Below are 26,721 nucleotides of genomic sequence, written 5' to 3'. Positions count from 1 at the left end.
CAACCTGTATGGAGAGATCAGTTAAGTTTGAACGAAGGCCCCGGATGTTTGAGGTCCATACCGTTAATGAAGAGGAAGGGGGAGCATCGGATACAGAACAGGGGGGAGGAGGGGTAGGGTAAGATGTGGGAGAGGTGGAAGAGGTAGGGAGAGCTGTTGAAGGTGTGTCAGAGATTTCAGAATAGCTCGGAGAAAGGGAAGGATGGGGCGGACAAAAGGTTTGATGGTGATTGGGTGAGGCACAATGAGGTGTTATTTGAGGAGGGGGAAGAGCGAGGCAGAAGGTTGGGGGAGATGGAGGTGAGAGTTGGAAGGGGGAAGAAGCGGGGAGGACGCTTTGAGGAGGGGGAGTGAGAGGGGGGAAATTGAGAAGAAATGAGGGTGGGGAGATTTGAAGGGGAGGGGGGAGTTTCAGAGGGAAGGGACAAGGGCAGGGATTTGAAAGGGATGGGATATGGGGTAGATTTGGAGGGGAGGGGTGAGGGAGGAGTCTAGGAGGGGAGGGGCGAGGGGGAGTATTGGAGGGGAGGGGTGAGGGGGTAGTTTAGGAGGGAGGGGCAAGGCGGGAGATTTGAAAGGGATGGGTGATGGGGAGGATTAGGAGGGGAGGGGAAAGGGGGAAGATTTGAAAGGGATGGGTGATGGGGAAGATTTGGAGGGGTGGGGTGATGGGGAAGATTTGGAGGGGTGGGGTGATGGGGAAGATTTGGAGGGGAGGGGTGAGATTGGATTTTAGAAAGTGTACGATTAATGGGAAACGAACATTTATTGCAAAATGAGTTTCTTGTGACCTTCGAGTCAAAAATACGTTTAAGGATGCTGGATGGAGGATGGAGTGCAGGAGAGTTTAGGGAATGTAGAAAAGAGGCACTATAAGAGATGGAATTTTTTTTTGGGATGAATAGATTTGGTGAGCAAGTCGAAAGCAGCCTTTTAAAGAAGAAGAAGAAAAAGGTGTTATAATATATGACTGAATACAGAACTTGAGGGGAAAGTGTGAACATTATAAAGTTTAACAGTGAAAACTATCTGGGGAAATGGGGGAGAAACACGTGGTCGAAGAACGAACGAACGAATAAGAACGAATGAGAACAAAGAATAAGAACAGAGAAGGAAATGGTTTTTTTTTTTTTTTTTTAGTTGAGATTTACACAACGAAGTAGGCTATGGGGTGAAAAGACTGGGAAAAGCAGAGAACGAAAGTTATTGGAGCACAAACGATGGACCGCTGAGAGAAAAACAAAGCCTCAAGGTTGTACACTGTACAAGGCCTCAAGACACGACACGAATTAACACGATTTTTTATACAGGTATGGAAGATTTGCACCGAAAATCTTCCTCGGGACACAATATACGTACACACACCATAAAATAAATACAGTTATAACGAAAATACAAACGGGAACAATTCCTTAACTTCGATTTCGATGGAGAGCGTGGACAGCTGTGAATAAACGAAACCTCGCCGGCAAGACCGGAAGCGGAAGCGATTAGCGACTGTTTAAAAAGCTAATCATATGTGTTTGTGGTTTATAAGATTTTACAAGCCCAGCTACACCGCTGTTAAACTTTCGGTCTTGTTTTTAACAATCCTGGTAAAATACGGCTGCTAGGAGCTCGTCGAAGCCCAAAATCCAAAAAGGCAAGATTACGGATTGATATCAGCTGGCGGAGCACACCAACTCGGACAAGGAGACTCCCCATAGTCAAACTTGCCAGGGATTGGATTGATTGCACTCACCCTTATTAAACTGCAAAAGTAGGAATTAATACTTCCAAAACCGACATCAAAATCCAAAATTTCACAGATGGTAATCTGGGGAATATCCAAAATTGTCTGCAACATGTATCGTGTTTGCTTGGGTGACAGCATTTGGTTACACGTGAGAATGCTGAAGAGCACTCGCTCAACGATTCACGGCCATATTCAAACCTACTTGAACACAAAGTGAAAGGTGTCTCACCAAGTTGGGCAGAAGGTTTTCTGTCAATTTCACCTGATTAGATGTTCTCCTCAAGCAACTTAATGATACATCTGTTTCACAGAGTTATGTTGATGGCCCATTCAATTTACCCAGAATGCTTTGAGTCATGTCAGTATTCTAAAATGAAGGCACCACCAAATCGGATGGTTGTCCAGTAGGCAAGGATCAACTAAATACCTGAGCCTTGTTGGCGAGATAGCTATATACGAATTAGTGATGCCATAATTTTTGAAAGTGGATCTGCCCAACGTTCCGCAGCACAAGGCTGCAGGGCAGCATCACTGGTGGAGGGTGCAGCTGTGCCGCTGAAGTGCCCCCTGCTGGTTAGGGCAGGAATATGGTCATGGTGCCAGCGATAGCTCGCCTACTCTTCACACAGGACAGTGTGGGGTATTTAACGCCACCAACGAATGCTGGTAGACTGGACACCCATTTAACGTCTATCCCTGGGACAGCACACACATTGATGAATCGCTCTGCTTGTGAAACATGGATGACAGTTTATAGCTGGTGCGGGATTCCAACCCAGTCTAGACAGCTTAGAGGTGAGTGTGCGTACTGCTCGGCCATCCTATCGGCCCATCTTCCCAATGACAACCACTTTATTCCAAACAAGCATGACCACTTCCTGTATAACTTGCTCAGGGTTGACAACAGAATTACATAAAATTTCCATGTTAGACTATTATTGTATATTGTCCATTAAAAGGTTCATCTTAAGAGAACACACACACACCAGACACCTAGATACACCCAATAAAAAGAAACTTAAAGCACCTAAGACACCTAGATTATAAAAGTCACATTTTATAAAAAAACATTTTCGAAAATTGTGGAAGACTGATTGGGGTGGGGTTGTAAAAACTTGGAACGCATAAAAAACAGCATGACACATGTGGCTACGTTATATAGAGTGCAAAGGAGAGAAAGGAATGAGTGGAGTGACAACATGCGAGTACTTTCGTAGTAACATGAACGATCAGACTCGATGATCATGACGGACGATTTGTTCAAATAAACACCGTTAAACCACAGAATACAAGACAACTAAAGATGTCCTTGCTGTGCTTCTGAAAGATCAAATCTTGGTTATATACCATGTGGCAGAGGAGAGTTTGGCTCAGGATGTGATTTTAACAAGGCCCCAAAATAAATACCTCAAATGGAAAAATGACAATTATGGATGAGGTGAAAGTGACAGGTAAATGAAGCAAAGTTTGTAATTTTTTTATTTTATTTTATTTAGAAAGATTCAAATTGTCTTAAAGGTGAGGAGTAGAGGGGGTTGGGGGGGGGCGGGGGCAGAGGTGTGGGAGAGTGGTGAGTGACAACACCATGACCACACATTCGCCATTACCGCAGTTCTGTTGTTATATTCAATATGACGAGTGAGCTTGGTCTGGGATGGACATTTGGCGAATTAGATTTTTCCACAAACATGTGGGAACACTAATCATAAGCATGCAAACATGGTTGCATTAGTCAAAAACAAGAACATGGGTCTACAAAAAGTCAAACGTGTGAATATGGGTGCCGAGTCATAAATATGTGAACATGGTAGACAGCGAGTCATAATCATGTGGTCATAGGTGAACGAGTCATAAATGTGTGAATATGGGTACACAGCGAGTCAATCATGCAAGTGTAGGTGCAAGAGTCATTAACATGTGAACATGGATGCATGAGTCAAACATGCGAACATGGGTACACAGCGAGGCATAAACATAGGAACGTGGGTGCACAGCGAGTCAAATGTGTGAATATGGGTACACGAGTCATAAACATGCGAACATGGGTGCACAGCGAGTCAAACATGCGAACATGGGTGCACGAGTCATAAATGCGTGTTCATAGGTGCACAGCGAGTCATAAGCATGGATGCATGAGTCATAACCATGCGAACTTGGGTGCATGAGTCATAGATGTGTGTTCACATGTGCACAGCGAGTCATAAACATGGATGCATGAGTCAAATATGTCAACTTGGGTGCATGAGTCAGATGTGTGATCATAGGTGCACAGCGAGTCATAAGCATGCAAACATGGATGCATGAGTCATAAACATGTGAACTTGGGTGCATGAGTCAAACATGTTAATTAGGGTGCATGAGTCAAACATGTGAACATGGATGCATGATTCATATATGTGTGATCATAGGCCCACAGCATGTTGTAAACGTGCAAACATGGATGCATGTCATAAACATGTGAACTTGGGTGCATGAGCCATAAACATGTGAACTTGCATGAATGAGTCACACAGTGTGATCATCGGTGCACAGCATGTTGCAAACATGCAAGCATGGGCACATGAAGTCATCGTGCGAATATGGATGCACGAGTCATAAATGTGAACTTAAAGTTGCACGAATACAAACTCATGCACCATTTTGTCACTGTGTAGGTGTAACATTACACGTTGATTACAAATCCTGAACATGGTTAAGAGTTCAAAGTTGTATTTTTTAACATCACCAACATCCATACACACACATATATATATATTTGGAGAAAAATAATTACAAAACAAGATTCCAAGCCTGGAAGAAACAGGAGACAGTATGTAGCAATAAAATAATAAACTATCAATCGGTTTGGAAATTATCAGAATGTTGGCGTAATAATCACAAGCACACGAGGAAGGTCATTACTGGCTATGCAGTGCATACATATCTCAAGGTTACCCAGTCGGAAGAAATTCACAAAGAGGTGTAGATGATCAGATGGTCTCAAGTGCTGCTGCCATATCATGGAGCTGCTGGAAAAAGTTCTGGTACAAGAAAACAGGGAAGTGTTAAATCTGCCATTGACAGGATCACGTAGCACATATAATGCTAGTTCATAATCTATGGAAATTGTACACTTGCTCAGATAAGCTCTATTATCATAGACAAGGTTTTTTTTAGGGGGGGTGGAGCGGGGGGGTCTACAGAGTGAATGTGGGCAGGGCAGGAAAGGATGCATGGGGTGGAGAATATGGATACAGAAGGGAATTCTCAGAAGGAAAAACTGGAAATTGGGAAGGAGGACTTGGGTGGGGTGGCTGGGGAGAGAATTTGGTGGCTTAGCAAGGGTAGAAAAGATCATAGTTCTGGATGGGTGTAGTTAGGGTTAGACAGACAGGCAGCAACCTCTTCCCTCTTCTCAGACCATGACAAAATCACTGTTGATAAGATAATAATGGAATGTCTTTCAATCCTGAACAATCCCATACACTCACACTCTCTATCTCTCTCTCTGAAAGGACCACATGGCAAATCCTCCCATCTTCTTTCTCAACAACCCTCTCGATGAGGTTCATTCAATCAAACTCTTGGGTCTCTCTCTCAGGCATGATCTTTCCTGGGAAAACCACATTTCCAAGCTGGCCTCCAAAGCCAGTCACCGACTGGGCATCCTCCGTCGTGCAAAGTCCTTCCTTGGCACACCTGAGCTCCTATCCACCTACAATGCCTTCATCCACAGCTTGATGTAATACTGCTCTCCCCTCTGGGCTGGCTCCCCTGCGTCACATCTTGCTCAGCTTGATGCCATGGAAACCAAGGCTTTCAAGATCATTGGAATCTCTTGTGATGAAGCTGAATCGATGGGCCTATCACTTCGCCATCGCTGACAGGTCGGTGGTCTCTCTGTCTTTGCCTACCTCATTTCTTGTCTTGCACCCTCTGCCCTCTCTGTGCTCTCCCCAACTCCCCATGTATCTATTTACAGGATGCATGCGGTCCACCAGCAACCCCCTCCCAGCGAAGCTCCCTAAATACAGAACACCACTGCTCACCTCCACTCATTTATTCCTCTTTTTTAACCACCTGTGGAACCAACTTTGACACTCGCTCAAATCTCATTCTTCCCTCCAGGTCTTTAAGAAGAGCTGTTCAGCACCATCTCAGGTCATGAAGTTAGTCATACCCCCATCCAAAACCATAATCTTTTCTACACACGTTAAACCTCTGCCACCCCTCCCAATATTATCCATCTTGTTCACCCCTTGCTTTCTCCATTGTTACCTGCATCCTGGTTGTCCGTCTCCATTCACTTTTTCCCTCCACTCTGCTGTTAGTGTTTCCCCTTTCCCCTGCTGTTCCCTTTGTCATGGCACTTACGACAAACCATCACCGGTAATGTACCAAAGTTTGTCCATGGCATTTAAAAATAAATAAATCAGTGTAAGTGGGTCAGCTGTGGTTTTGAGTGACTTGCTCCTGATCCAGGTGAGCTTCAGGACCCACGGTCCTATTTTTATCTCTACGATTATTCACTTTAACCATTGGATGCAGGGATTGGACCTCAGAGGCCCACAACGTTTTTGTTTTTTTTGCAAAAACTATGTTGTACAAAATTTTTTTTGGATTGAGCCTCATTTTCACCGACTTTCATGTTGTTGCACAAAATTCAGTGACATTAATATTTTTTTAAATTTCATTCAGGCTCGTGGGAAATCTTCATTCTTCACTTATAACACAAAAATCCGACACGAATGCAGGCCTGGGGCCTTCGAGGCCCCGCATAAATGTTGTTGAACTACTATGCTATATCATTATTTTCTTGGTATGAGCCTCATTATATGCTCCGAAACTTGGTTACAAATAATTCAGTAACAAAAATATGAAAATTTTAATTCAGGTTCGTGGGAAAAGCTTCATTCTTCATTCATAACACTAATGCAGGCCTAGGGCATGAGGCGCCTCATAATTTTTCTTGTGTTATATCCATGTTATATAATTTTTTTGTGTTGCATGAGCCTTCTTGTATGCTCCTATAACTTCGATATAAATAATTCGATGGAATAAATATTTAAAAATTTTTATTCAGATTTGAGGGAAAACCTTCATTCATTACACATCGACATTCATAGCATATAACACATTATTACCCATAACACATTACACATTACCCACAACACATTACACATTACCCATTACACTTATTACACATTACACATTACACATAATAAGTAAATAAAATGCCTGGGCCTACCAGGACTACATTGGTGTAGGATTTTTGACAATGTTGTGGACATATACATTCTAAATAAAAGGATCAGTGAATCATATTTTTTTGAACAAATACTCCTCCATGAGCCTCACCTTTTTGGAGAAAAAAAAGAAGTTGAAAACTCCCCCCAATTTTTTTTTTTTTTGGGAAAAAAAAACAATTATTCATTACTTGTATGGGATTCTTCCAAATAATAGGATCAATGATTCACATTTTCTGAGCAAATACACATCCATGAGCATCGACTTGGATTGAAAAAGGATATGAAAGAAAAAAAAATCTATAAAAAAAATAATATATAAAAAACTACACAAAAACAATCGTGGGGCCTCCAAGGCCCAATGGCTGCATTGGTGTAGGATTTTTGACAGTTGTGGTCATATACATTTGAAATAAAAGGATCAGTGAATCATATTTTGCTAGAAAATAGAGCATCGACTTGGATTGAAAAAGAATATGAAAGTAAAAAAATCTATTTTTAAAAATTTTTTCCTCTCAGAGATGGCTGAACGGATCTTCGTCAAACTTTCAGAGGTTCATCAGTGAGTGCCTGTGAGTGTTTAAGGTTAACAAGAAATTTTTGAAACAAAAAAGTTCGTTTTTTTGGATTTTTTTTTATCGCTTTATAGTGCCTAAGCCTTTTTGATACACTTTGATACACAAGTACACATTCGCATAAATAAATACAAAACAATTACCAGACATTTGAACACAAATAAACAATTCCGGAAGCAGTCAAAGTTGGTGGCAAGGCTTGTTCTTCTTTTCCTGAAAGTAATCATACTCAACTCAGAAATGTGATCAATGGCACATTCAGCAGCATATCTTCAACGAAAAGGTAAAATGATGATTTGACATTTGTGATGGATTCTGATGTGGATGCAATTGCTTTTCCATTATATTTGCCCTCATTTCAAATATGTTAATGTCTATTTTTCTCTTGAGCAACACCGGGTACTCCAGCTATAAACACTTTTATATCTTACTCGGGGTACAAATACAAATACAACTTTGTCTGGGGGGTAACACAGGCTTTGTGGCCGCGGCCTTAATTATAAAATTCTCGGTATTAACCCTTTGAGTACGGATGACGTCCGGATGACGTCCAGTTTCGCGCAACCCACAAAAAAGTTTTGTGTACGGATGACGTTACAACACGTCATCGACTATACCTATAAAATAGGTCGTCAGTACGTGGTTGCATTCCCGTACCAAAATGCCAAATCAATCCCATACCGGGGGTATTTTTATCAAAAAAAATCCCGTACTCAAAGGGTTAATTTGTAACTCCTGCTAGTTAATCTATCTATAATTCCAGTAATCTCTGTGTGTATGTATGTATGTATGTATGTATGTATGTATGTATGTATGTCTGTGACCGCTGTTTCTCGACAACCACGGGTCCGATATACTTTAAACTTGCCAGGTATATTGCTGGGGACCCGAGGATGTGCCTTTTCAAGGTTTCATATTAATCGGACAAGTAGTTACCGAGCTATGTCCAAAAAACGATTCAACCAATCAGAGAGCAGCGAGCTATCACGTGTGCCGAACGTGGCGAACAGACTCTGCCTCGGACGGCACATTTGAGAGCGTATTCATTTATTTCACGTTGGCAAACTATGTTGGCGTTAAACTATGTTTTAAAACTAATAAAAACTAATTTGCGATTCTTTCGCTTTCCTGCGCGTTTGTGCACGCTGTGGCGATTTCTTTACCAAACTCCGCAAGCCGTTCGCTTTGGACCAAACCATTTCATGTAAATAGAGGGGGGGGATTGTCACCGTACTCGCAAGCCGTTCGCTTTGGACCAAACCATTTCATGTAAATAGAGGGGGGGATATAATTTTAGATATATATATAGTACGGGCATGCCCTAGTTATAAAAAAGGGAGTTATATCAATTAATTATCTCATAATTTCCACCTCAAACTGAGTGCTGCATCACATAATGCCGGATATCATTTTACATTGAGAATTTCACAGGGAATCACTGGGTTATTGGATTGGATGAAACCCATCATTTAATAAATAATTCACAAACTTTCCTTCAGTCCCACGACTGTGTATTATACTGGACCTTGAACAGAGAATGTAAATACATGCAATACTGAAAAAGGCAGGGAGACCGAGTTAATAATGTAGAGCTGAACCAAGCATTCCTCCGTGCATGTTACTTGGAGGACAATTTGAAATCCTCATTTAAAAAAACACAAAGTGTGATGCCGTCATCAATGACTCTACCTGGAATTGCTCCGCGTTCATTTCAAACACACGAGTGGACACGTGTCCAGTGGGTTCGGCGATTCGGAACAAGAGCACCACGAAGGCTTCATTAATTTCTTGGCACAGGTCTGAGCCAACGGACAGGCCGAGCTTCCACTGGACATCCAGTACCTGTGGGATCAAAAGAGCATAAGCAAACACTGATGGAGACGTGTGCGTGTGTGGTTTGACCTGTATGTAAAATGTTTGAAGCAATAAATCTGTCACAACATGTTTGCATAAACATATACCTTGTCTTAATTCCCTGCTTTATGTTAATGGGCTGTCAGGATAGCCAAGAGGTGTGCACACTCACCTATGGCCCATCTAAACGGGGTTTGAATCCCGACCCAACCATAAACTGTGATCCCGGCGATTCACAGGTGGGGCAAAGCATCATCATAACCTTCCGGGTTAAATGTCAGGGGTCAAATGGTGGTCTGGATAAAAAATAATAATGATAATAATAATCACTCAAATTCTTTGTTATCGCTCAAATTTGCCAATGCAGAATCCCAAAGACAGCTTGGCCTTCCCAAGATGTTCTTGCATCATAATAGTGTACCTGGACTGAAGTTGTACACCTGATATTTGATCAGTGTCCTTGATCCACTTTTTTCAGATTGTGATCTCATTAATTAAAAACACCTTTTTGATCATAACTTGAATAATTTTCCTCCAGGTTTCATGATGTTGAGTTTTATGGATAGCCTGTAGATGAGGACACATTTTCTTAATTTACACTCTATTCCTAAATGATGAAGGTCAAGGTGATATGGCGGTCCGAACAAAGTATGCCATCATTGTATTGTGGGTGTCGATTGTGGGCTTACGCTTTGTGATCGCAGATATCTAGTTTTTACTTGCCCTTGTTGTACAGAGTATGAAATTTAATCTTGAATTGAAAATTGAAACTATCCACTGTCAGAAGGCAAACTCTCAGGAAATGCTGTCATTGAATCCACACAGGCAATAAAACCAGAAAGGAAAGTTTGTTAATCTGTCCGCATAAAACGTACCGTCCTCATAACCCTCGGATCCAAATACGTTCGATTACACTCCACTCGCTTAACTGACCTTGCCCAAAATGGGTCTCTGTGTTGGTGCAGCCGGTGGACTCCGTTGCACCCAGACCTTTCGCACCGCTTGCAGCACGTCTGTGGACCACATGGCTCCACACCGAGCCAGCTCAGACTCCAGGCATTCTGCCGTTGCATCTCGCTCAAGAGCAAGCCTGCGTGAGCAATGACGCATTTATAGACAATGGTTGTAAACACAAAAACTAATGTTGCGTCTTATCAGAATACGTCCACACAATGACGACTCGGGGAGTTTCATTCAATAAAAAGGGTCCATGTTGTTGGTTCTAGAGGTTCTGGACATCTTTCACAATCTGTGTGGAGTTGCACGCCGGCGCACTGACTCACCAAGTTATATTAGCGTTAATGGCATTTCATCAGTAAAAACATTGAAATCACAGTACACAGTACATTTTCCGGCATATAAGTTGATGTGGAGGAAAAGTCGAATTGACTAATTTCCCAATTTTTCTTTCTTTCATTCATATACAGTCGTGGCCAACAATATTGGCACCCTTGCACTTTTTTCAAACAACTCACAATTTTCTCTAAAAACAAGTTGAAATTGACAAAAGTATTTGGTCTCCACAAGTCTTTATCTCACTGTTAATATTACAGAACCTTTGTTTTTGATTCAGAACTTAATATATCCTTTTAAATCAGAAAATAGAAAGAAACGGCATTGACAAAATTATTGACACCCAAGACTTAATATTTGGTAGCACAAGGTTCCTTCAGAAAAGTCCAGAACAGTCCAGCCTTTGGACAAAATAACTGCAGTGAAGTGCTTCCTATATCCATGAACGAGCTTCCTACTCCTCTCCACTGGCAGTTTGTCCCACTCTTCTTTTGCAAACTGCTCCAGTTCTCCCAGATTTGAAGGGTGCCTTCTCCAAACTGCTGTTTTCAGATCTCCCCAAAGGTGTTCAATGGGATTTAGATTTTGACACATTTATGGCCACTTCAGAACAGTCCAGCGTTTTGACTTGAACTATTCCTGGGCTTTTTGAAATGTGTTTGGGGTCATTGTCCTGCTGCAAGACCCATGACCTTCAACGGAGACCCAGCTTTCTGACACTACAATGCACTCCAAAATGCCTTGGTAATCTCCTGATTTCATGATGCCATGCACACATTTAAGGCACCCAGTGCCAGAGGCAGCACAGCAACCCCAAAACATCACTGAACCTCCTCCATGTTTGACTGTAGGGAAGGTGTTCTTTTCTTTGAAGGCTTCATTTTGTTTTCTGTAAACATGGAGATGATGTACTTTCCCAAAAAAAAGCTCAAATTTGGTCTCATCTGTCCACAGGATATTCTCCTAGATTCCAAGGAGTTTGGTTTGTTCAGGTGCGTTTTGACAAACTAAAGTCGGGCTTTCTTAGCAGTGGGGTCCTCCTGGTCTCATACAATAGAACCCCCTTTCATTGAGTTGGCGACGGATGGTGCAAGTTGAAACTGTCGTACCTTGTGTCTGAAGGTCAGCTTGAATCTGGCAGTTGATCGAGGTGCTTTCTCCACCATTCAGACAATCCTTTGCTGCAATCTTCGATCAAGTTTTCTCTTGTGGCCACGTCCAGGGAGGTTGGCTACAATGCCATGGGCCTTAAACCTCCTTAAACCTCCCTTAAACCATGGGTACGTTGCGTACGGTGGACACAGGAACATCAAGGTCTCTGGAGATTGACTTGTCGCCTTGAGATTGTCCATGCTCAGCTACAATCTTGTGTCTGACCTCCTCAGACAATTCTCTGGTTTTCTTTCTTTTCTCCATGCTCATTGCGGTACACACAGTGACACAAAACAGCAAAATGACTCCTTTGCTCTATTCAAACTGGTTGAATGAGTGATTTTATATTGCAGGCATCTGCAACTCACCACAGGCGAGTTCAATTCCAAAGTAAAGGAGAATCACATGTTTGAAGTCGAATTATTTCTAACAACTTCTAAAAGGTGCCAATAATATTCTTATGAATTTTGGGGTAGAGTGATATATAGATCAGGTATATCTGTGTCGGTATCATGTTCCGACTGTCGTGAAGAAGAACCATTTTGCTGTACATAAGTTGAGACATGTTCAGCCCGGATGTCGGATTAAGTTTGTATATTTGTGGTCATACAAGGATGGCCTTGTGTTAACTCGAGTCGGGATTATGTTAACTCCCCTGTTCGTGAGACCTTGTGATTTATCCATTGTCCCTTATGGCACTACACCAATAGACACTAGGCAGGCCAATTAGCGCACACATACTAATTAAATACCCCCTTCCCCCCACCCACAATAAAACTCACCGGAAGGGCAGGCAGGAAGCGCCCACGCTTAGCGCCAGCATGACGATAAAACATTGCTCAAGCAGTCTGAGGCCATGCCCACCTCACGACGGATTGGTCGAAGGGGTTTGATGGGGGGACCACACAAATGAAAGGCCAGAGTAGGGAAGGACTTGTGATTGGCCACCGACCGATGGCATGAGGATGAGAGCACGAAGCGCTCGGCCAATGATGAGGGACTGACGTGGGAAGAATATTCTAGAGGTCAAGAGGCGATGGACTGATTGGAAGGGAGGACCGATGACGTCACACCACAGGCAATAAAATAACTCGCTAGCCAGAATTTTCCTCCTCGTTTTGGATCCCTTCGTGCCCAGACCTCTTCCCTCTGCTGCCTCTTGGATTCCTTTACCCTCGACCTCTTCCTCCTCTCGCCCACCTCTGCCCTCGACTCTTGCTTCTGGTGCCTGCGTGCGAGTGTGTGCTGATGAGTACGAATGCTGTGGCGTGAGAAGGACCGCGCAGCGAGGCCTGTTTTCGCGCCAACGTCGGGCGGTTTTCCCACCAACCGGAGCCGCGCCGGGACTGCGCGCTTGGGGCCTGACGATCCCTGACACACCAGCCGAGTTGAGCTAAGTCCCCACAATAAAACACACGTTTCTTTTCATTTAAATTACCCCTTCGTCCGTGTGCAAGTCTGGTGTGTGGGATCCCAAATTAGGTTTTAGTTTTATCGTCGCGTTTCTCTTGTCCCGGCATTCCGTTAGAATAAATATTTTTATTATTTTCTTTGTACATTTTAAACCTGTTCCCGCTTGAGTTAATTTCCACAGGATTGAAGGCTGCCGTCGGGATCTGTGAGGCAAGTGAATTTCAGCATCCTCATCCTCCTCCTCCTTACCCCCTCCCTCCCCACGTGCATGAACTCTGCCATATTTGAACTGAACGCCTTCGGAGTTAAAGCTTGCTCAGCTAATCTGTTTACTAGTAAAGATTTTAATCGCCAGGAACACGACAATATTGTCCAGGTCATTTTAGGATTTCTGTGTGGCATAAGCTAAGATTTCGTCATTTTTTCAGCTTTTTTTGTTTTGTTCCACTGCAAACCAAACAAATACATATGTGGATACCAAAATATTTTATAATTTCAACAATTTTCTGGAAGAAATGGTGCATTATTTGAAAAAAGTGCAAGGGTGGCAATATTTTTGCCAGGACTGTATAAGTTGATTTGGAGTACAGGGTGAAGCTAGATCACCTAAAGTAGTTAGCAAAACTGTCATTCAGTGAGAACAATGGAGATGTTGCTTCATCCCTGACACTCAAAGCATCAATGGCCATGGTATTTCCAGGTTCATCCTACAATTCATTTGCAATTGGTCCTTGGCTTTGACACAAATACAATTTAATTTTATTATGGACCCCAGTTATCAAAAAGCTACATATATGGAACAAACAGCTTCAAATGGAGCACCTCGCCACCATTAGAGCATTTACATTGCATTAGATGTGGCAGTAAATGCGAAATGGTGCCCCAGCTGCTGGCTCGATGACAGAAATGCCATTTGCAATTTTGCTGCCTGCATTTAGAATCCTGTGTGGACACGGGCAACTTGCTCGTAAATATTAAGGAGATGTTTTGTGTATATTATTTGAATTATTTTGTGGGATGACCTTTTGGATAAATTAGGAATGTAAATAGTTTCTCAACATATTTGTTATCATATCGAGGTACAGTATATAAATAAGTTTAACATCAGTCTTTTGGGACTGCCACTGCTAACATGTAACCCAGTGCTACCTGCCGCATGGTCGGTTTGTCAGCGACTAAACCGACTACCCTCACTGGCTTTGCTAGTGGAGAGGGTTACTGTGACACCCTGCCAGGACTAAAAACTTTTGCCAAAGGGCAGATGAGCTCCTGTAGGGAGCCAACGGCCATCCAGTGAAGAGATGGCGTGTCCTAAAAAACACCCATCCAGTTTGGACCGGTTCAAGTCATACCAAAGATTTTAAAAATGGTACGTGCTGCTTCTTTGCTTGAAAAGAATAGAACACGGACAATCCGCATCCATGGGGGAGATGAAATCACTCTTGTGGAAATGCCCTGCTTAGTACGGTGAGAAAAGCATCACCATTGTCATGACGTCGCTGCTACCCAGAAAAGAGTATTCCCGGGAAGTGACGGCAGTGACGGCAATTCCTCCAAGCTCAGTGGCTGTCAAGTGTTTGTCTCGTTAGTATGTCTGTGTGTGTGTGTGTGTGTGTGTGTGTGTGTGTGTGTGTGTGTGTGTGTGTGTGTGTGTGTGTGTGTGTGTGTGTGTGTCAGCTCTATTAGGAGCCTTAGCCCATGTATAAAACATAGGGGAAATACCCCTGGCGCTCACCTGGAAGAATAAACAGTATACTGCACCGACTAAGGGTATTTTAAACGAATGTCAATGGTTGCTCGAAGACAGGGCAGCATGTAGAATCATGCTAACATAATCATAAGACTTTAAACAAACAAAGAAAAACATACCTACTTTGGGGGACAACCCCTGCTCCCCCAACCCCATATACCTCATAAGACGCCTTGGTACATCCCAGGTGGTGAAGGTTGTGGTCAAGTTTCATCGAAATCGTGTGTGTAGTTTCAGAGGAAAAAGCAAATTCCTATTTTGGGGGGTCAAACCTGGCTCCACTTTGACCCCAGTAGACCCCCTTACACCCCGATTTTTAAAAATGCCATGAACAAACTTTAGTCACAACACAACAAGTATAATTTGTGCCAAATGTGGTCGCAATCCCATCAGCGGTTTCGGAGAAGATGTTTCAAGTGTTTACGGACTGACGGACAGACAAACGCGCCATCGCATAAGTTCCTCTGAACTTCGTTCGAGGTAAGCTAAAAATAGGGGCAATACCCCTGGCGCTCACCTGGTAGAATAAACAGTACACTACACTGACTAAAGGTATTTTATTTTAAACCAATTTCAATGCTTGCTAGAAGACAGGGTAACATATAGAATAATACTAACATGATCATAAGACTTTAAAGAAACAAAGAAGAAAATACCTGCAGCCCCCCCGTCGACCTCCAAAGGGGTAGATTTTTTTAATGCCATGACAAACTTTGGTACATCACAGGTGATGAAGGTTGTGGTCAAGTTTCATCGAAATCGTGTGCGTAGTTTGAGAAAAAAGCAAATTCCTATTTTTTTTGGGGGGGGGGGGGGGGGTCAAACCTGGATCCACTTTGACCCCCGGTAAACCCCTTACACCCCGATTTATTTTTTTTATGCCTTGAACAAACTTTAGTCACAACACAACAAATATAATTTGTGCCAAGTTTGGTCACAATCCCTTCAGCGGTTTCAGGGAAGAAGTTGCAAGTGTTTACGGGCTGACGGACAGACGACGCGCCATCGCATAAGCTCCCAGGAACTTCGTTCTCGGTGAGCTAAATAATAATAATAATAATTTTTTTAAAGCTCCACAATCATTATGAGCTTTGGCTCATAGCAATGCATTCTGTCGAAGTGTGCACGACTCCTTAACAAACATGAACGTACCTGACAATTATTGCAATACAAGCACTCCATGTTTGTCCACCCAGCTTTGCAGCCGCGACTAGCCTTCTTGGTTTTCTTAGTAGTCCACAACACATCCTTCACTTTACGCCAGTCCTGAACACACTTCTCACTGACACCGCATTTCCTGTGCTCAGTCATATTCCTGCCATTTTCCTCAGACAACTTAACAACTTCCAACTTAAAAGCTGCCATGCGTGTCAGTCGCATGACTTTACGAGAGGCATTTCGAGATGACGTAGTAAGGATGGATACCCGAGGCTTGGGATTCAATGGGATGAATTAAAAGCAATCGGTGAGTGCGTGCCTGTCAATGATTGGGTAGTTTTGAATTCGTCTTAAACCATAGATATGTCAATTCTGAGTACAAATCAAGACCCAAACTTCCTGGAAAAAAAAAAAAAACGTATGGACTTGCACACAAAAAATACGGTAAACAATATGAGGGTGGCGGTCCCCAATGTCATGTTTGTTATCACTCACTGTCAACAAACCCTTGTAGGTATAATGAACAATGTATTACAACTCTGTATGGCATCATCTAAATCGTTTTTGACAAAACATTCACAATGCCAGATGACGTCAAAACATTCCAACAGATGGTCCAGGGACCCACCATCACCACAACCACCACCACCACCAAGTCATCCCACCCACCATCAGTACCAGGGACCCACCATCACCACAACCACCACCACCACCAAGTCATCCCACCCACCATCAGTACCAGGGATCCACCATCACCACAACCACCACCACCACCAAGTCATCCCACCCACCATCAGTACCACCACAACCACTACTCTACATCCACCTTCACCTTCATCACTCCCCACCCACCACTCACCACCACCACCACCACCACGTCGTCCCACCCACCATCAGTACCACCACAACCACTACTCTACATCCACCTTCACCCACCAGCACTCCACCTCCTCATCCACCACCATCACTACTCTCCATCCACCACAACCACCACTCCCCACCTACCACCACTAGTACTCCTACTACTATGACAAACCCACTATAACCACCACCACCACTCCAACCCAACCTTCACTACTCCACATCCACGACCACCACTCCCCATACACCTTCACCACCATCACTCTCTGCCCACCACCCACCATCACCACTCCACTCCACCTCCTCATCCACCACCATCACCGCTCCTCCACCACCACCACCACCACCACCACCACTTGACACCCAACGCCATCACGACCATCACTCCTCACCCAACAAGCACCAGCATTATCCCTCCCTACCAAGCAGCACCACCACTCCCCACAAAGCAACACCACTCTCCACCCACCACCGCTTCCTCTAATCCCCACAACTCACCACACACCACCACTTCCTCTAATCCCCACAACTCACCACACACCACCACTTCCTCTAATCCCCACAACTCACCACACACCACCACTCCCCACCACTACCACAACCACCCCCCATCACCACAACCACCACCACCATTCCTCCTCCCCATCCTTACCATCCCACGCAACCTTTAAGAAAGGTTAAAATTCCTCAGGTAGAGTTATTTTGTGTAAGAACCGATGGATTACCTGAATGTATAAATGAGCATATCTGCGATACGCTGAATGTCGGCACCATCAATGTCCTCTAAAGCCAAACTGCTAAGCCTCTGCAAGAGAAAACACAAACTCACCGTTAACAGTACACACCAGCACTCCGTTAAAAGTCATCATTGGCTATTTATTATGTTGTACTTTTGTTTGCTGCTCGGCAAATCACTGACGTGCAGCTGGAGTCCGATAACACACTCGGCATTTATCAAACCGCTCCTGGGTTTGCGATGTACCAGCTGGCCATCCATCCTGCTCCCTCGCTTGTGCCCCACTTTCTGCCTTCATGTCCTTCCTCCTCTGACCCAGGGTTGTTCTGTCCAATGGACGGTCACAATCACCTTCAATTGGCTACCTGGACCAGTGGAGCTCATGAGGGACCTCAAAAGACCTGTCCATCCACAGTAGCAATACGAACTCCAACTTTTCTTTTCTCAGACCTTCTTCAGTACTTGTTAGATAAGATGTACAGGTTGACAGGATGGCCTAGAGGTACACACACTCGCCTCTAAGTTGTCTGGCCTAGGTTTAAATCCTGACCCAGCTATAAACTGGCATCCCGGTGTTTCACAGGCATGGCGATTCATTAATGCGTGTGACGTCCCTCGGATGGACCTTAAACGGGTGGCCTGTTGTCAGCATTCGTTAGTGGACATTAAAGATCCAATAGTGTCCTTCACAAAGAGTAGGCAAGCTACTGCAGGCACCATGAACAAATTCCAAAATTCCTGCCCTAACCAGCAGACGGCATTGCATCAGCGGCACAGCCGCACGTTTCTTCTTCAACAAGCAACAGGGTGCACCCTGAAAGTTAGAGTACATTTTTGCCATGATCATCAGCGATTATAATTACGTCGACATGTGTACCTGGCTCCCTGAAATGAAAAAAACAGTTATGACGTTTTTAGGACTCGTGTAGGCCAATGCACACATTTGATTGTAATTCCCCAACATTTCATTCGCTGCACGGATGGGTTCACGAGTAGGGAGCAAACACTTCTGCAGCGTAAATGTTACCCGAACTCAAATACGCAGGCACTGGATGAAGTCTGTCGTGCTCATCGTTGAGATGAGGTATCAGTTTCCAGGTTTAGCCGTTCTTGCAGAAATCCTGCTCATCATTCTTCCCACATCAGTCCCATGTGAAAGGGGATTTAGTGAGTCTTCTCAGAAACCAGGCCAGGAACGAAGTGGGCAGAACCAGATCGGACGGATCAAGGAGATGCCGTCTGTCCATTATCAAGAGCAAAGATAAAATTTCAGCAATACCACCCGATCTTTGTAGGACAAGATAAGAAGGATGTGAACAAGAAGCGGTTCATTGATATTTCTTTAGTTGTGGGAAGCACAGGGCCGCTTTACCGTCGCTCAAATGCTTACGTGCTATTGTTATGTCATCAGATACACTGTGGTAAATCTAATAAATAAAATTTGTCACCTGGCTGTGTCTTTCTGTATGTTCGTGGTTTTTGCAAAGACCGCTGGGTTGACAAGAGCCTCTGCTGGGTATGTGGGTGGCCCCCTGCAAACCTCAAGTGGGGGCCCTTTCTATTGTAGGGCTAATAATATGGTGACAGATCTTCAGGCGAAGAATCGATTCATACCTCAGTTCCAAAGGGGGTTAAGCGAAGTATTAGAATAACCAGTTCTGTCTGTCTCTGCATGTATTTGTCTTTCCACACTATCATGGGTAATGTATTGTCATATCTCGGCTATGCCTGCACCAATTGTAACCAAACTCGATAGGATAGTAGTACGGGTCAACCAGAGTGTGATATGTGGCCAACAATGAACTAAGTCAAATGTCAAGGTCATCAAAGGGTGAAAATCACATTTCTAACAATAACTCTGGAATGAATCATCAGAGAAAGAAGTGGGTTTTTGCATTAAAGCTCATGTTACGTGCTCCTCCGAGCCCCGAGAGGAGCCATGGCAGAAAAATGTTATTCTGTGTCAAAAATCAATAGGGAAACCACAATAGGGAAACCAATGGTTATCAACAAACAAATATTGTATTAAAAATCACACAAGAATAACGATACAACAATAATAGCAATCAAAAGTACAATCAACACATCTTATGATGGTACCATCAGCTACTATAGGATAACTCACTGTGCTCCAAGTGAGTGAGAAAAAAAACATTCCCCAATGTCTCTATAGCTCAAAGTTGATCCCCTCCAGTGATCATTAGAGCGATGTCGAATCGAAACCCGAACCCCGTTCAGATGACGGGCCCGGACACACCGCCAAAACAGCAGAAAGGCGTATGCGGCCGAAGCGGGGCAAGAGTCACGTGGTCCAAAACTGCGTAAAGCAAACTCAAGGCGAATGGGAAATCCAAAGGCGCCACTGCGTAAGGCAAACTCAAGGCGAATGGGAAATCGAAAGGCGCCCTCCAGGTCTGAACTTTCACGGCTCAGTCGGCGAACCGCAAATTAATCTTCCAAAAGCCACGGTGCACACACACACACATCAGATACGTCTGAAAGCGGTGGAAATGGCTGACGAAGCAAATACCTTGCTTGACGCACGAAGCGCACCAATCAAAATGGCCGACGGCTCGGTCTCGAGTCGCGACGACCCGGCGATGATTCTTCAGAATCCCAACGCCAAACCTGACACCCAGGTTGATCAGTCACAGCGATAACCCCTATCGCAGGAATTCCTATCCAGGAAATTCAAAGTTCACTCGTGACTCTTGCTCGACAACGTTCGATCCAGAACGCAAAGCCACCAAAGCCACCACCAGTAGGTTCATCTGACTTTTCGCTCCTTTTTTTTCTCTCACCTCCTCTTCTTCTTCGTCTTCCGGTTCCCGATCCGGTTTCCTGTTTCATTTAACATTTTACCTTTTGACAATAATAATGGCTATTTCCCTCAAACAATAATAATAATAATACATAGAACCAGAAATGTTTTAAGTGGATGAAAACCACAACACCGGAAGTGACGAATCCGTATCACTCATCAAATCTATGAATTAAGGCACATCAATTCTGACTTAGGAATTGACTGTCAGGTTCCATTGGGATACAAAAATAAACATGACCTTAAAAATCACAATGACCAAAAATGCAAACATTAAAAACATCTTTATATCTCAGAAACCGAGCTGCAGAAATCCTTCAAAATTAGTTTGTGGAACCCTATTAAAAACCCCAATCAATCGCTAAAATAAAATGTCGAGCAAGAGGAGAAATTCCGACAGGCAAAATGACGTCGTTTATTCGAATTTCACAATGGAAAAAGCAAATGCAGATCTGATGATTTCTGAATTTCTGATGTCAAGATCTGATGATTTCTGAAAAAAAATTCTATACGCACATAGCTCTGTCAATAATGACCCGATCTGCCGATCACCAACAAACTAGGCACAGATGTAGTACAGCCTGAACAGACAACAATGATGAATTCCTGCAAATAAAGGTCAAAGGAAACAACTCGAGAACAGAACAAAGTGACGGACATTTGGTGAATTATAGTAAGATGAAAGAGAAAAGCATGGGGAATCAGATGATATCAAAATCTCAATTTTGATTTTTTCCCCCTTGTGTCTGCTTTTGCCAGAGACAGTCACATATGGTATTTCACAAAAACACTGACCCAGGTACACACATGGAACAGGAACAGTATTATATTACATCTCCTCTCCTTGAAAATGAAAATCAATTTAAAGATTAGGTTTGTCCGGATGTTCATGTGGGATGGTGGTGGGTATTACGGGAGTGATGGTTGATGGGGGATTCTCAGGGGATGGTGGAGGGGCGTGGGATGTGGGGTGGTCGTCGGTATCGTTAGCTGGGGATTTTCAGCTCTTCAGATACAAAGGGCAAGGTGGCGGCGATATTAGCCAGCACCTCTAGCGAGGTGAGATCGGTCCCTGGCAGGCCAACACAGGTGTTTGATTCACCACTTAAATTGCTCGTGTCCATATGCTGGTAGCTCGGCAGAGATGGTGTTACAGTTGTTTCGTGTCTGTACCGTGTTGATGTCCCGACCCAGTAGAGGGGAGAGGGAAGGGGGTGGCAGGGTGAGATCGGTCACCGGTAGGCCGAGTTGTTGGTGTTTCACAGGCGGGGTGATTCATCAATGCGTGCGCAGTCCCTCCGATAGACGTTGAACTGGACTTCCCATCTGCCGGCATTAGTTGGTGCATGTTAAAGCTCCCACGGTGTCCTCCGCAAAGAGTAGAGAGCTGTCATCGGCACGTTGGAACCAATTCCAAATTCCTACTCGAACCTATAGGAAGGGCACTGGACCAGTGGCACAGCTGCGTCCTCAGCAAGTTTGATGCTACCCCGCAGCCTTTCGCTGCATACGAAAGAAGAAGATTTCACATGTCTAAGGGGTGAAATGCTTTTGTGGATCACTCTTTTCCACAAGGTTATATCAGTTAACAATTGGAGGCGGGGGTGGTTCAGCATAAGAGGAGGAAACTCACCCTGAGAATCTTGGTTGTGTCCACAGCTAGAGCATGACCCTGAACAAATTGCATCACGTCGTGGCTCTGAGGATCAGATGAACACATGAAACACGTCAATGAGCGGACAAGAAACCAGGAGACTTCATGGTTTTTAAATCAAATTATCATTGTGACGAGTCATCTCGGCTTCATGATCCTAATCCTTCATACAGTACATACTGTAATCACAAGGATGGCTTGTGCACAATCAAACATAAAAGCCTCAAGGTCTGTAGCAGGATGACAACACCGGCGTAAACGTGATTGTCATAGGTGTGCGTGTTTGGCCGAGACGTACCAGCTCAATGAGAAGATCTTGGGGCAGAGACCTTGCTTTTGCAACCGCTGCGATGTAATCTGCCATAGAGACAAAACGTTTAAAGATATAGCCCAGGTAGAAGCACGACAGCAACACTCAAGGAAAGGTTGGGCACATTATAGGAGGTAACTAGAATGGCACTCGGTAGACAGCATACATACTCCAGCCAGGTTGAACAGTTTACCTTTTGTATCCCAACGATAGACCGGATCTGGATCCAGACCTGAACCAAAATCAAATTGCATCTTCTTGTCACCGACCCAACTCAATCAAAGTGCAGTCTGAATCCGTCCACAACATTTTGAGTTATGCTGCCACGTACAGTTTTTGGTCCTGTCTCTCAATGGTGAAGAATCGCTTGAAAAATCAAATAATTCTCGTATCCGGATCCGGATCTTCACCAAACTCGAAGGAATTCGTCATTGTCACACACTCAACCCGCCGACTAAGTTTCCTCCAAATCCATCCATAACTTTTTGAGACATCTTGCTCACAGACAGACAGATAGCAGATAGGGGTGAAAAGTTAACCTCTGTCCACCTCTGCTAACAAAGTAGCAAAGGAGAGGAAGTGATTAATTTTCAAAATCCAGATGTACTAAACAAGGACGGAGATGAGACAAAAGCATCAACCTGCCCAGAAAGTTGCCCAGAAACAACTTGCTTTCGTCTCCTGGAAAGCAAATCCAACGGAAGGAAATCTCATTTCCTTTCACAAAGCCCGAAACAAGTGTGTGTCCACCCTCAGGAGAGCCAGGAAACAATATCTCTCCGTCCTCAGGACCGAACTCTCTTATCTGTCTCCCTCTTCCAAATCCTGGTGGCGTCTGGTAAAATCTGTTTCTGGTGTTTGTTCCCCCTCCATCCCCTCCCTCACCTTAAATGGCCACACGGCTGACTCCGCACGTGAAAAAGCCGAATGCCTCAACTCTGTGTTTGCCTCTAAATCTTGTGTCCCAAACCCATCCCTCTCTGTACCCACCGTACCCAGTCGTACCCAGCTGCTCCTGGACTCTGTGTCCTTTCCTCCTGACAAGGTGGAAAAGTGTCTGTCAACCCTCGACTCTGATTCTGCAACTGGACCTGACGGCATCAGCCCACGGGTCCTAAAATCATGTTCTTCCGCTCTTTCACTCCCTCTCTCTGTTCTCTTCACCCTCACTTTTGCTCAAGGCCATCTTCCATCTGCTTGGAAATCTGCCAACATCACCGCTTTGCACAAAAAAGGTGCAAAAACAGATCCCAGCAACTACAGACCAATCAGCCTTCTCCCAATTATCAGAAAGGTCATGGAATCCATCATTGCTTCAGATATGAAATCTTTCCTCTTCTCCAATGGCTTGATCTCTGATCATCAATTTGGTTTCAGACCTGGACACTCCACTCTGGACATGCTACTTCTGCTTTCTCAACAATGGATGGAGGTCCTCAATGCCAAACAGGAAATTAGAGCAGTCTCCCTTGACATATCACGTGCCTTCGATACAGTCTGGCACCCCGCTCTGCTCACCAAACTCTCCTCTTTTGGTATCCATGGAAATCTCCACGCATGGCTGGCGGACTTCCTCTCTAGTCGTAGTCAACGTGTGGCCCTGAATGGGTTTCTCTCATCTCCTCTTCCTGTTCAGGCTGGAGTTCCCCAAGGCAGTGTTCTGGGCCCTGTGCTTTTTCTGGTCTTCATCAATGATCTCTCTGACTCTCTTGAAAATCCTCTCTATCTCTTTGCTGACGACTCTACTCTCTGTCGCTCCATTCTTCATCCCTCAGATCGGCAGTCTGCAGCCTCCTCACTCTCTGCAGACCTTGACAAAATCACAAGCTGGGCAAACAAGTGGAACATGTCTTTCAATCCTGACAAATCTCACACTCTTACGATGTCTCTCCGAAAAGACCGACTGGACAACCCTCCCATCCACTTTCTGAATAATCCTCTCCAAGAAGTTCTGTCACTCAAGCTTTTGGGTCTCACTATCTGCCATGATCTTTCCTGGAAAAACCACATTTCAAATCTGGCCTCCAAAGCCAGTCGCCGACTGGGCATCCTCCGTCGTGCGAAGTCCTTCCTTGGCACACCTGAGCTCCTCACCACATACAAGGCTTTCATCCGCAGCTCAATGGAATACTGCTCTCCCCTCTGGGCTGGTGCTCCTGCCTCACACCTAGCTCGCCTTTGCGCTGTTGAAACCAAAGCATTCAGAATCATTGGAATCTCCCGCGATGAAGCTAACTGCAAGGGCCTCTCACTCACTCACCGCAGGCAGGTTGGTGGTCTTTCCATCTTCTACTGACTCCTCTCTGGCCTTGCCCCCCCAGCTCTCTCTGGGCCCTGTCCTGCAAATATTCCTACAGGTCGCACAAGATCTGCCTGCAACCCTCTTTTGGTTAAACTGCCAAAATCAAGACTCTCTGCTTACCTTCACTCCTCCTTTCTCCCACCTCTGGAACAAACTCCCTCACTCTCTTCAATCCCACTCCACCCTCCAAGTCTTTAAAACAGCTGTTCACCACCATCTCTTATCTTCCCCCATCCAAAACCTTGATCTTTTCTACCCCCACTAATTTCACCCAAATTCCCCTTTTTGAAATACCAACTTCTGTCCTGGAAGTCCTTGGTGTCCTTGTGCTTTATACTTCTCCCTCCCCCCACCCCCCCCTTCCCATGCCTCCTCCCCCCGGGCCCTCTCCCTTCCACACATCTCCCTGCTCTCGGATGTTGTGTTTGTGTGCTTCCCCTTTTCTCCCCATCTTGTCTTCCGCTCCCTCTTTTTGTTATTTGTGTATATAATATATAATATGTTATGTTATATGTTATTTGTTGTTTGTGTATTTTGTTTGTCTGGTCGATTTGTTTGTGAAGTAAATGTTAGCTCTTTCACGAGCCTCGATTCAGTATACAAAAAAAAAAAAAAAAAAAAAAACCTGGAGGAACTGCGGACGTTGGAGGGCAGAAAAGACAGAGGAATTAAGAGTAGAATGGGTGGTTGAAATAGAGGCAACCGACCTGTCTGCGATGGGAGAGCAACGGACCTTGTACTTCAACATTTTTTGGAGATGCCAATGATGTGGAGCTTTTGATTCTATAGTATCCATGAGGAAGAAGTGAGAAGTGGGGGCACCAGAGAGAGAGAGTCATACTCCATTGAGCTACAGACAAAGGCCTCGTAGGTCGTGGGAAGGATGGTTGGTGGATCTGGTTTATGTGGGACCTTCTCACCCTTACTACCCTCCAAATCACCTCCACACCATCTACCTCCTCTGCTACCTGTATGGTTATCCAACCGACCACCTGCACATTCCACACAGGTTCAAGAGCACCGTTTAGTATCAAGAGTGCAGGAGTGGGACATAGCACAGGTGCGATTGCCTGAATGGCACAGGTGTGATTGACAGAATGACTTCATTAAATGTGTAAACAGACAAATCCGTGACCCTCACACCTACTACTACTAGACCATTGCAGGAACTTATAGATGGTACCAAGGGTGTGTTCAGTACCAAGCAAGTTTCTTGTCGAGCACTCGCCAAGCTACTTAAGCACTCAGGCAAGCACTCCATTCAAAACCATTGATTAGGAACGGCTTGCTCGTAGTAGTAGCAAGCTGCTTGGTAACTGAACACAGCCCTGGCCAAAGGTGTACTTCCACAGCTGTGAGATCTGGAGAGACCGATTAAAGGTTTCACTATTCCACGTTTGTATATCTTTTTGTAAAGGTAAATGCAGACAAGGTTCAATATCAATAAGCCGCGCGTTCTCGCCCGTCGGTTCCTTGGGTTCTCACCGCTGGGGAATCCAAATGGAGGGAAAATCGTCACCATGTTTGACTGAAAATCTTGCTCCGCTCAGTGAAGACCTTCGTGCGTGATGTTTATCATTCGACTGCAGCTCTCAAGTAAACCCGGAACCCGGAACATTCCTAACATTTAAAGCGCGCTCTCCACGTCCACGAGGAAGCAATTGACTTTTGTCGAAAAAAAATAAATCCTTTTCACCGAAACGTATTCTAATGAAATTGTAATGAAATTATACCTGACAAAATCGTATCGCTAAATGCAAACTGTTGGATCGATGCGAAAAAAAAAAGCGCGAACTGCTTCGAATGACTCCGTCATGCCTTTGCTACAGTGGACCATTGTGGTTGCTATGCTATTTAACAGAATACAATGGTAGCTTGTTGG

At 44.3% G+C, this 26,721-nt stretch overlaps 1 protein-coding gene across 4 annotated transcripts in view; it reads right to left on the bottom strand.

Moving 5' to 3' along the window:
* Nucleotides 1–26,493, bottom strand: part of COMMD6 (COMM domain containing 6) — a 75,488-nt gene extending 48,995 nt beyond the window's left edge. For 3 of the 4 annotated variants that reach the window (XM_068132411.2, XM_068132412.2, XM_078766235.1), the window contains exons 1-7: nucleotides 26,325–26,488; nucleotides 22,526–22,584; nucleotides 22,207–22,272; nucleotides 17,742–17,821; nucleotides 10,323–10,479; nucleotides 9,225–9,377; nucleotides 4,670–4,755 (exon numbers count right to left, since the gene is read on the bottom strand). In XM_068132411.2, the coding sequence (XP_067988512.1) occupies nucleotides 4,705–4,755; nucleotides 9,225–9,377; nucleotides 10,323–10,479; nucleotides 17,742–17,821; nucleotides 22,207–22,272; nucleotides 22,526–22,584; nucleotides 26,325–26,361 (603 nt within the window). In that variant the 5' untranslated portion in view covers nucleotides 26,362–26,488 and the 3' untranslated portion in view covers nucleotides 4,670–4,704. Of the gene's footprint in view, nucleotides 1–3,196; nucleotides 4,756–9,224; nucleotides 9,378–10,322; nucleotides 10,480–17,741; nucleotides 17,822–22,206; nucleotides 22,273–22,525; nucleotides 22,585–26,324 lie in introns of those variants that run through there. The other variant, XM_068132409.2, reaches the window with a different exon arrangement.
* Nucleotides 26,494–26,721: the final 228 nt, after the last annotated feature.

This window comes from Myxine glutinosa, chromosome 12 (genome assembly GCF_964187855.1).
Source record: "Myxine glutinosa chromosome 12, kmMyxGlut1.1, whole genome shotgun sequence".
NCBI classification, from domain to species: domain Eukaryota; kingdom Metazoa; phylum Chordata; class Myxini; order Myxiniformes; family Myxinidae; genus Myxine; species Myxine glutinosa.
This window is presented reverse-complemented; position numbering and strand designations above follow the sequence as displayed.